The sequence below is a fragment of the Schistosoma mansoni genome, chromosome 5 (assembly GCF_000237925.1).
Source record: "Schistosoma mansoni strain Puerto Rico chromosome 5, complete genome".
NCBI lineage: Eukaryota > Metazoa > Platyhelminthes > Trematoda > Strigeidida > Schistosomatidae > Schistosoma > Schistosoma mansoni.
Genome location: NC_031499.1, coordinates 7,070,396 through 7,082,773, shown reverse-complemented (window position 1 = coordinate 7,082,773; position 12,378 = coordinate 7,070,396). Strand labels below are relative to the sequence as shown.

Here is a 12,378-nt window from a genome sequence, read left to right as displayed (position 1 = left end):
GGTCAAATCCCTACGTAGGAGCGTTTCCGTAGGCGATCTGTCTCTCGCGGTCGAGAGACAGACAACCCCGACTGGTGCTGGTATCACAACCAGTACGGTAAATCCTCTAGAAATTGCAGGAAGATCTGCAATTACCTGAAGTCCAAGGCGAGTGACGCGTTAACGGCAACCGTAGCCGGAGAACACAGCCGTCTGTTATATGTCACGAATGTGACCACGAAAGTTCGCTACCTCGTCGACACCGGCGCAGAAGTTAGCGTTCGCCGAGGTCAAAGAATTCTTATTCGTGTCGGTCGGCTTTGAGATCGTAGATTTTGTGATTTCTAAGATGTGGTCGGCAGATGTGACTAGTTCGTCTACGGCGTTGTTTTGAAACGAGGTGAGAACTGCTTGCACCTTTTGAGGAAGTTTAGACAAGAAAAGTTGTCTGAATAGGCCATCATCGAAAGTTCGTTGGCCGATAACCTCTCTCATTCTTAGCAACATGTTTGTCGCAGAACCATGTTTCAGGTCGATATTGTTAAGGAGTTGGTCTAACCGTTGTCGGTCGGTTAAGTCTCCACGTTTTAGAATCGAACATTTGAGAGTTTCGTAAGGTTCGGGAACATCACTAGTGAACATACTAGGTGTTACGTACCTGTTAAATTCGCGCGGTAACGCCTTAACCACCGTGAGGAATCGCGTGTGGGAGTCCGTGATTCCGTGCCTGCAAAAGTCTGCCTCTGCGTAGCAGAACCTGGATTCGATATTGTCAGACCAAAAAGGCGTTAACTGAATCGAAGGTGGGGGAATAGATTGTAACTTAAAAACCTTAGGTGACTGTTCCGTCATTGTGGAAAATCAGGTATTATAATGAACGAGAAATAAATGATTAAAATATATACGAAACCTCGAAAAAAAAATCACAATATATAAAAGTCAAATAAAGCAACACAATGAATAATGAAATTCCAAAAAGGAACAGACTCACATTTTATAGGTTGGTGTACCAGATCATGTTAGGCTCACCACTGAAGATACGACTGGTATTCTAATTTGACAACTAGAGACTAGCAACACCTATATTCGAAGCTTTCTCCAACCAGTGGAAATCAGAAGTCAGATGCAAAGAGGTTGGAAAGATATATTCGATGCGTCTCCAATATATCGAGAAGCAGTTGCTCTAATCTGGCTAGTGATCGTAGATGTTTCCCAGGCTGTGTTGTAACGTGATCTGGTACGGATGCATGACCGAAAGCCTTCAGTTAAACAAGTCCACTTAAACAATGTGGTCAGCATCCAATGTCGAGCACTTAAAGAGCTAATGATTTTGTAGAATTATTTACAGCTACAATGTTATTGAGGAGTTGGTCAAACCTTTGCCGGTCGGTTAGATCTCCGCGTCTTAGAATCTACCGTTTCAAGGTTTCGTAAGGTTCCGAGACATCACTAGTAAACATACTAGATGTTACGTACCTGTTGAAATCGCGCGGTAATGCCTTTACAACCGCGATGAACTGTGCGCGTGAATCAGTAACGCCAAGTCGGCTTCTGTGTAGCAGAACGAGGCTTCAATGTTGTCTTGCCAGAAGGGCATTAGTTGAAACGTAGGTGGGGGCATAGTCTTTAGATTAAGTACTTAGGGTGTCTGTTCGGTCATAGTGAAATATCAAGTATGAGAATGAACGAGGAAAAAATATATATCCGAAAACTCGAAAAAATATCACAATGTATAAAATTTGAAATAAAGCAATGATTTATGAAATTCCAAAAAGGAACACTCACATTTTATAGGTTGGTGTACCAGATCACGTTAAGCTCACCAATGAAGATAACACAGGTGTTCGAAGTTTGGCAATGCTTTAACCAGTAACACCTCTTATGAATCATACCCACCTAGTGAAGTCAAATGACAGAAGCGAGTATGTACGAAGATATATTTGAGTAGAGCATTAATATATCGTGGATCGAGTTAGCGTTTGTAGTGGACGTTCTGCACGGCGTCTCCAATCGTGATCTGATGTTAATGTATGACTGAGAGCCTTTATCTGGATCTGTCCATTTAATCCAATGCCGAAGACTAACAGAGTTTTCGTGATTTAACTACCACTACAACATCCAAAAAAACGACTTGACAAATTCATTCGATCGGCCTTTGTGAAGAAGAAATACAACAATCAATTATCTTCATCTAATCGGTAATCACAAAGCTCACCAAATGACATGATGTGAATATTCTACTTGGCGTAACCACCGAATGTTTACAATATAAATAGGTACATTGCTTACCAGGAAGGTTGGCCTGTGAAAACACTATGTTGCGCATATTATTAACTTCTAGCGTTCAGAAGCTTTCCCTAAAATTGGTTGGCAAAGTGCATAATATCGAATGCTACTCGGGCCGCGACCGACCTCCTGTAGGACTGAGATGTAATCACAATTGATTAATCACTGGGTGGTGATCCATGCAACTTGATCGATATCATTCGATCAGCAGAAGGACTTGACACGCATGACATTGATCACCACTCAATGATCAATCAATTATGATTACATCTCAGTCCCACAGGAGGTCGTTCGCGGTCTGAGTAGCTCAGTGGTAACGTTTCTGACTGTGAAGCTGAGTGACAAGGGATCGAATCCATCAGGCAGCACCAGTTTCCTCAGGATTACAGGTGATCGCACTATTTCAAATTCAGCCTCCGTTAACCTGCGTATCCAATAATTACTGTTGCACCTCGGAGGATTACACTCGTGATTATGATGAGCATTACGGCGAACAACAGTCAATTAAAATTCAATAAACCTAAATGTTAATGGACTTATTCACGTCTGTTGTCCATGTAAAGGGACGTTTGATTTTTTTATTGTTTAAGGCCCATTTCCACACTTTCATGGAGTCCATTGTCCTATGTACGGCTCCATAACGGACTCATAACAACCCCTTTGTTCATGTATTTGGAACTTTTAAGAAAATGAGTAAACGCCATTATCAGGGCCACCCACAATTTGATTTAAATTTTTCGGTTTCAATTCCTTATTTCCATAGGAATGGTCAGAGGATGAAGCTATCAAGAATTCCTTTGAGATGAATAATAATAATATGATTATCGCCCACTTATTCCGTAAACGTTTTTTAAGGTATATCAAATATTCAGGTATAAGTAAATGATTTCGTACAGAGAAAAAAAATCTCATCTAATGAACAATAATTTTTCTAATCAGAAGGATTTTTGTGGAGATTTATTATTTTCATAGTTGAAAGCGTGGGTCGATTGAAGCCAGACCACCAAACAAAACCTGGAAGCACCGGACGGCCGTTTCGTCCTATTGTGGGACTCCACAACAGTTCGCGTCCACGATGCCGCCTCACGAGATTCGAACCCACGACCTATCAGTCTCGCACTCGAGCGAGGTTCTCCATGATGGTCTAGCTTCAATTGACTCATGATTCTAACTATGAAATAGAATACGTCACCGAGCATAATAGGTAAAAGTAAAAGTTGATAATGGGAAGATAGGTGTACTGATAGTAGTAAAAATATTAAATTTTGATGACAAATGTCTTAACAATAGTTAAACATAGGAAATAGGGGGTCAAATGTGGGTAAATAGACATAGAATAGTGATCACAAAACAATAACATCATTACGTAATAAGTAGTATGTAAATAATTAGATAGTGAAGAATACAAACAGAAAGAGGCGGAAAATTACAAACATATGATAACAAAATGAAAGATGTCATTTGTTATGTCGGGTCATGGAAGGGATAGGGGGGTTACAAATTTCTTCTGTACACATAAATTGGGGTGAAATGTATGAATTCCTATGGCTTCTGCTATATGAAAGAGACGGGAACGAACTCCGTTAGGAAATGATGAAGGTATACGATAGATCACTTGAAATGATTTCGATTGATCTACATTATGATCACTATCAATTAGATGTGCTATGATATTCATGTATATTATAGTAAAGCCTAATGACGATCTAATTGAAAACAATTGTTCGCTCATATGTGTTCTAATTTTCACCTCTAAATTATGAAGTGATGTAGACAGGATTTTTTTTTCTGTCAAGGCTACAGTAGGTCTCACTGTACCATGAACTTTCCATCTATTTATGAGTTTAAGTGGATAGTCATTTCCCAATAATGTCTTGGTTAACAACCTAACATCATCATCAATAACGTCATTTGTACAAATATGAGTCCCACAATAGGACGAACGGCCGTCCAGTGTTTCCAGGTTTTCCATGGTGGTCTAGCTTCAATTGACTCATGCTTTAAACTATGAAATACACTAAATCTCCACAAAAACCCCTCTGAAAATACGATCAAGCCTGTCAAATAGACATATCAAACCCCGTTTGTATTGCACAGGGCAATAACTATAATAACTAAGGTATTGGTCTATCCACGTCGGTTTTCTAAAAATGGATCGTTTGATTGAGCCATCTTCTCGTCTACTTAGAATTATATGATAATAATAATATTAATATCAGAAGGGGATTTTGTAGAGATTTTTAGTAATTTTATAGTTGACATTAACGCCGTTGTATGCCAGCCGGCTCAGTAGTCTAGGGGTTAAGCGTTCGAGCGCGAAACCGATAAGTCCTCGGTTTGAATCTCGCGGGCGAGGTTGTGTAACTGTACTGCAGAGGAGTCCCAACAACAGGTCAGAACGGTCGTCAAGTACTTCCAGATTTCCCATGGTGATCTAGCTTCAATTAACTCATGAGCTAAAGTATAAAATTACTAAAAATATCCACAAAACCCACTTCTGATATTATTATTATTATTGTCTCCTCTTACCCCTCATTTCCAGTCTAGTTGACCATTCATTTTTATATGTAAATGTTTTTATCGTGGATGCGCACTGCTGAGGAGGACGAAACGACCTTCCAATGCTTCCAGGTTTTCTATAGTGGTCTGGCTTCAATTGACTCATGATTTCAACTATATAAATGTTTTTAACAAGTATATTAGATATGATCTGATTGTTTGAATTGTATTACGCTAATATCTCATTACAGAGTTCTGATAATCATCGTCTTCTTATTACACTATGGAAATTTATCAAATTGACTTATTGCTTTAAATATGAAAAGAAGTTCAAGGAACTATCTGTAATGTATATGTTTACTATTTTAGCTTAGAAAAGAATAATGGTGCATACTATGATGGATTAAATCAATTACTTGATCGAATTTCCAACAAATATTATGTAAGTCCGATAAACGCAGAATCTAATTTATGATTGCTATTAGTGTTATGATGGTAAAAAACAGCCCTCGAATGCCCTGGTACGGCCGAGAGTGGAGAGAATCCGCTCTCCCTCTCAAAATGCTCTCACATGGCCACGCGTATATAGCCTCCACAAGGGAAGCCCTACTCACTACTTTCTCGTGGCAACGGTGTTGTCTACGAAATTGAGAGGACGAAAAGCGAATGTCTGGCGCTTTGACCGGGTTAAAAGACATGGAAAGTTCACCTAGGTGAGTTTGCAAACCCTGATTCCAAACCAACGGTGCACATAGGCTCCAGTATCGTGAGGGAACAAATAGGGTATCAATCAATCGTTGGTCACCGGCTACCATGGGAATGCATCTCCTTACGATGCTCCACTGCCTTGTGGGTCAGACATTTAGGTCAAAGGCTCTGGTTGTAGCTCATTAAGAAAACCACCTGCTTCAGTCTGGGCACCCGGGCAGTATCACAGCCCTCATACAAATCAAATGAGATTTGTGTGGTGCATACGTATTCGGTGCCCCTTTGTACCAATATTTAATTTGATTTTCTCTTCTTCCGTTGGTTACTTGAAAATACATATTTATTATAAGTTAATTTTTTTCGTTAATGAGAAATGGTCATTGATAATTCTGTGTTTGTTTAGCTGTGTCAAGCTTACCTCAGCACATAATTGTGATACTCTTGCGTTGAGTTGATTTAACAATGCACATGCTTGTTGAACTTCTTTTTCTGGTCCAAGTACAATTATTTCCATATGGCTTAATTTATTTGATTGTCCTTTAGTATTTTTATTATTATTATTTGCAAATCTTATATGTACTCCTTCACACTGTTCACAAATCGATCTCAAACTTGGAGCTTGATCTCCAGCAAATTTAGTTGTCAATGCTGATGGTATAGAAACAGTTACTTCTTTAACAGTAGCCAGTTTCTTTTGTAGTTTATGTGTTTATGTGTTCAAATAAATAAATAAATAAATAAACAGTTTTCTGAGTTATGTTTGGACCTGCAACTTATTTATTTATCTGAATATGTAAACATTCGTACAAATAGGGAATCAAATACATATGGGCCACACAATAACATTGAGAATGTGAAGAAGTAGTGGTAGGACCCCAATCAGGGAGTAGTGAAGGATCAACGGAAGCCAGTTCTGTACATCTTTCATACCGCGACACCATGTCATACACTGACCACTTCTCCACTTTTTCCAACCAGTCCCAGCGTCGGCAAATAATGCACGATGTGCAATTCACCAGGACGACATTCGTAAGATGTATTCAAGCCATCGAAGACGATGTTTCAAGATAATGACACTAACTGAATTATCGTCGTTGCGCCGGAACATACGATGCCGAAACTCTGAATTACTAACATGGTACTGCCACTGGATGTCAGCAATCCTTCAGAGACAACGATGATCAAACACATTGAGTCGTCTAACATCCTCAACTCGGAGATGCCAGGTCTCACAAACATATAGCAAAACTGTTTTCACACACGAGTTGTAGGTCTGACCTTTTACAGACACACTGACATCACGAAGGCACTAAAGATGGCGTAGATTTGCATAATTCGCTATAGCTCTCGCTATACGTGAACTGAACTCATCACTCACGCCACCACCAGCATATATGCAGCTAACCAAATACACAAACTCCTCGACTACTTGTATTTGCTTATTAAACAGGGTAATTGCAGGCTCAGGGTCCTGCCAGTCTTGTGAAAGTACTTTGCACTTCGAAGACGCAAAGCACATACCATACCTATAGACACTGATTGCCAACTGATTAAGTGCGGATTACATGGCTTGGGTATTATCGCACAGCAAGACAATATCGTCCGCATACTCAAGGTTGAGAAGTTTATCTTCAGACAACAGATCCACAACGCCATTACTTACATCCATCAGAGCTGTTTCCAGAATATCATCGACTGCATTTTAAGATGTTAGTAAACTTCTCAGACACGCCCATCTTCAATAGACAATCGTAGAGAACAGTCCTGTTCAACGAATGGAGGGCAGTCCTGATATCAACAGGCACTACGATTGCTAGTCTGCGATAGGTATGACGGTGTTCTAAAATTTGATGGAGGGTGAAGATGTGATTAATACATCCTCCAACAGAATGAAAACCAGCCTGCCCTCGCGAGCCCGTCTTTCTCGGTTTTTCAACAGTCTACGAGGTATGACGTAAACCAATAGCTTGGACGCAATCGGAAGTAGACTTATCCCTCGACAGTTGTTGCAGAGATGACGTGAACCTTTTTTAAAGATAGGAACAACTATGGGCTCATTCCATGATGTTGGAACACTCTCTTATTGCCAGAGCTTTGAAAACAGCTTAATCAATTACTTACCCAGAAAGTCACCGCCATCTTTAAACAAAGTCGGAGGTAAATCATCTGGGTCTGGTGATTTGTAGCACTTCAAGAGTTAAAGTTCCTTGCTGACTTCCGACTCGTTTGATGGATCAGTTGTTACAGGCTATGGAGGGCGGAACAGTCCGATTGATGTTACCGGGGCACCCGACCAGTTGAACTGCTCCTCAAAACACTGCCCATTGTCCAAGACGTCGATAAATGTTGGTGATTGGCATCCAGTCATCTTCGCTCACACCAGACTTCTTGTTGCCAGTGACCCGGATGAGTTGAAAGAGCTTCCGTCAGTTACCAGATGCAGCTGCTGCTTCGAACTCATTGACACGCTCCGACTATCAGCCATCTAGGTCTTTAAACAAGCTTTGTCCAATTTCGTTACATAACAGTCGTCGTTTGTGGCCAAACTCGATGTCACCCGGAATAGACCGACGGGCTTTGATGAGCTGTGAGGAGCCTGTGAGAACCCAGTGATTATAAGCAGGACGTTTTGCAAGGCTGCAAGCGACTTTATTCGGCATTCTCATGGATTCATGCGATTTCAAACAATGTTCATCTATACTTTTCGGTAGGATGGTAGCTTGCCCTGAACGTAACTCGGTTTGATACTTAGTTACTACAGAAGCTTCAACTAATTTACTGCCATCGGTCAGTTTAGGACAATGAATTTGTTGGCCACTGAAAAGTAGGATAAGATTATCGCAAACAAGGTCATAATCAGAGTCCAGATAGGTACTGCAAAATAAGTGGATGTCTTGTGCATGACCACCCCAGCGGTAGCTAATCGAGATGTGATCAATCTTTGTCCAGGCTTGGGGTGCAGAGAGAGGATGCCAGGTGCAACATCGGCAATGACTGTGCCGGTAGTTAATGTTAGCCAGAAACAGGTTGTGGTATGAGCACAGGGTTTTCCAACCCTCCGAGGTAGACCATCCGTGTCCACCGACCCTATCAAAGCGTCGGACATTCGCTTTTCATTCTATCAATTTCTCAAATAACATCCATGCTGCGAGAAGTCAGTCAGTAGGACTTCTGTGGGAGTGGCTGTATACACGTGACCATGTAAGTGCATTTCAAGAGAGAGAGAATGTAGTCTCCAAACCCTTGACCGTACGAGGGTATTTGAAGGTGGAGCCTACAATTATAGGAGAGCATTTTTATCATATGATCTGGAATGCCGAAACATCTACGCTGTAGGTGGAAGTGAACCATGTGATTTGTCCGTAAAAAAATAACAATAACTTAAGAAAGTTATAAAATGTAATATCATCAGCTTATGTATCTCAAAAAGGCTTACAATAGCGGGAATACAAAAGAAACAATAATACAAGTGTTAACTGATTTTACAACAAAAATATAAATAACTTCAGGTACAACGGTTCCGAAAGTTCAACTCCGGTTAATATTTACAACCTTACATCAGTTGGTTATGAATATAGTGAGGATGAGTGTTGTAAAGTAATCAATTATCATTCACTTCTGTTCAGATGATCTGGCTCTTTTATCACACACGCAACAACAAATGCAGGAGAAGACGATAAGTGTAGCAGTAGCCTCAGTAGCAGTAGGTTTCAATATAAACAAAGGGAAAGACAAGACTCCGATACAATACAGCATGCACTTGACGGAGAAGCTCTGGAGAATGTGAAAACCTTTACATATCTGGGCAGCATCATCGATGAACACAGTGGATCTGATGCAGATGTAAAGGCGCGGATCGGAAAAGTAAGGGCCGCGTACTTACAACTGAAGAATATCTGGAACTCAAAACAATTGTCAACGAACACCAAAGTCAGAATTTTAAATACAAATGCGAAGACAGTTCTACTGTATGGGGCGGAAACCTGGAGAACTACGAAAGACATCATCCAGAAGATACAGGTGTTTATTAACAGTTGTCTACACAAAATAATCCGGATCCGATGGCCAGACACTATTAGCAACATTCTACTGTGGGATAGAGCGAACCAGATCCCATCCAGCGGAGGAAGAATTCAGGAAGAAGTGTTGGAAGTGGATAGGACACACATTGAGGAAATCCTTCAACTGCATCACAAGACAAGCCCTCACATGGAATCCTGAAGGCCAAAGGAGAAGAGGAAGACCAAAGAACACGTTACACCGAGAAATGGAGACAGACATGAGAATAATGAACAAAAAGTGGATAGAACTAGTAAGGGAGGCCCAGGACAGAATGAGTTGAAGAATGCTGGTCGGCGGCCTATGCTCCATTGGGAGTTACATGCGTAAGTAAATAAGTAAGTCGGTTGAGAAAGAAAGGTAGTCCAGTATTTATGGAGTTTGAACTTTTTCATACCTTCTTCGATTTAGGTAATCGAGTAGTACCACTATATCTCAGACTTAAAATTTCACTCATAATGACGCTAATGAATCTTTTATATCATTTAATCGAACATAGTGTTGATTAATACTTTTTTTACCATGTCTTAACATTTAGATTTATGGATTCCCAATGAATTTCTCATATATGGAACCTGATGAAATTATTGCTAGAGTAAAATCAAAAGGAATTCATGAATTAATTGGTAGTGAATTCATAGTACCTGATATTATAGATCGTAGTCAATTGATACAACAAAGAAGTTCAATTATGGGGTTTTCTAAAACGACATTAAATAACATATCAGATTCAGTATTTAGCCCAAAACCATCATTAACTTCATTACGTATGTTACATTCAGATTCATTAAATGTACAATTTGCTTTAAATGTATATGTGAAAGCATATCCAGGACCAGTTCTATCTATATGGATATATATGGCTGCATTATGGCGACGTGCTGTTACAGAAGTATCATAGTACCAACAGAAGTAAAGAAAATGGTTTCCAGTGTATAGTACTTTAACACTTTATAATTTTGTAATCAAACTACCTATGTTTACCTTGAACTAATAATAATACATGAAAAATCGTCTTTGTAAATGTTTTCTTTTATGATGACCATGGAAAACCTGGAAACACTGGATGGCCGTTTCGTCCTATCGTGGAACTTCTTGGCAGTGCGCATCCACGATCCCGCCTCTCGAGATTTGAACCAAGGACCTATCGGTCTCGCGCGCGAACTCTTAACCATTAGACCACTGAGCCGGTGAATGGTTGCCCAATTTCGTGGATTGGTTGAAATTAGACATCAATACCGTTGGATACCGGCCGGCTCAGTGATCTAGTGGTTAAGTGCTCGCGCGAGAGACTGATAGGTCGTGGGTTCGAGTCTCGCGAGACGGGATCGTGGATGCGCACTGCTAAGGAGTTCCACAATAGGACGAAACGGCCATCCAGTGCTTTCAGGTTTTCCATTGTGATCTAGCTTCAATTGAATCATGATTTCAACTATATAACATTATTTATCCGATTGGTTCGGTCTTATTTTCTTGTTATATGAACCAAGCAAATGTGATCAGCGTTGTTTTCTCACTATCTACCGTTTATCTAATTAGCTGAATCCGATTAAGCTTAAGTGGCTTTTCATTTGTCTTTACAAAATATTGTCTTCATCGTTTCTGTCGGTTGGATGGCTAAAATTTATGAACAGTTAAATCGTCATTATTGATGAACTAGAATGATAAGTTGTATTGAACTTATATCCATGAGAAGACAGAATATCGGTAGCTATTTTCCTCAATATAAATCCATTGAAATAGTTTGTAAGAATGCTATGATTCGAGTTTATGTTGTAAATAACTTTTAGAAATAAATGAAAAGGAATCCATTGGACACTCTAATAGTGTATCCTAATCCCAAATAATATAGTAGCTTGATAGGTCTACCTGTAGCTCTCCGGGAGTTACTGCCGGTCCCAAGCCCGAGTAAAGGAGGAGGGTTAGGCATGAGGTTAGCGACTCCATACCGTAGAAAAGCTAACTCGCTAAAAAAAACGCTAACCAGAAAAAATAATTCAAACCATTTAAACTCTGACCTGGGATTTGAAGGAATAATTATGACGCCTCATGGTAAAAGTCGAAATTTTTCGGAAGTCACGAGGCCGATACACCTTCTAACAACCAGAGCAACACTCTTCATAGGTACATGAAAGGTATAATATTGAGAAATAAATAGCTAAATAAAATCCTTAAATCATTACTATCATCCACGTAGATACATCTCTGATCTTCTCCATGTTACATGTCATCATTGACTGCCTATATCGATTTGCATGTACGTGCAAAGGTATGTATATTGGAAAGATAGAATAGCAGGCTTTCACATGTTTTGCTGAAGATAATACAGAGAACATATACCTTTAATAGTAAGATGTTCTTCACAGTTCTATAAAGTGATATCTGATTGAGATCGAAGATGAAGTGGATGAGATAAATATATTCAAAGAAATTAATAAATAACTCAATTCTACATCACAGCAATTAGGTTTAAACCTGACTTTTGAGTTTAAAGTGAATCAGTGGTTAACTTTCAATAAAGGACATTCCATGTCATGAGGAGTGCCATATTAAGACGAAACAACCATCTAGTGCTTCCAGGTTTTCAATAGTGGTCCAGCTTAGATCGACTCGTGAATTGAACTTTGGAAATACTACAATCTCTGCCATTCCCCATTCTGATAATATTCATATGCTCACTAGTGACTAGCTTCAAGATAGATGTGTCGGAGTTCAAGTGAGAAGTTGTAACCAGTGGAGTTCAATCCATGTCGAATGTGAGTCAGTTATCCATCTCAGATAATGAATGAAGGGCTGCGTAAGATCATAGATTGATTGAAGTTGGACATTACCATAAATGAATACTGA

At 39.7% G+C, this 12,378-nt stretch overlaps 1 protein-coding gene across 1 annotated transcript in view; it reads left to right on the top strand.

Annotated features, from left to right (window-relative positions):
* Smp_143910 (hypothetical protein) overlaps positions 1-10,432 on the top strand; it is a gene marked incomplete at both ends in the record, with an annotated part of 96,332 nt that extends 85,900 nt beyond the window's left edge. The window contains 2 exons of the mRNA XM_018797763.1: positions 5,139-5,206; positions 10,070-10,432. Coding sequence (XP_018652773.1) covers positions 5,139-5,206; positions 10,070-10,432 — 431 coding nt within the window. The remainder of the gene's footprint in view (positions 1-5,138; positions 5,207-10,069) is intronic.
* Positions 10,433-12,378: the final 1,946 nt, after the last annotated feature.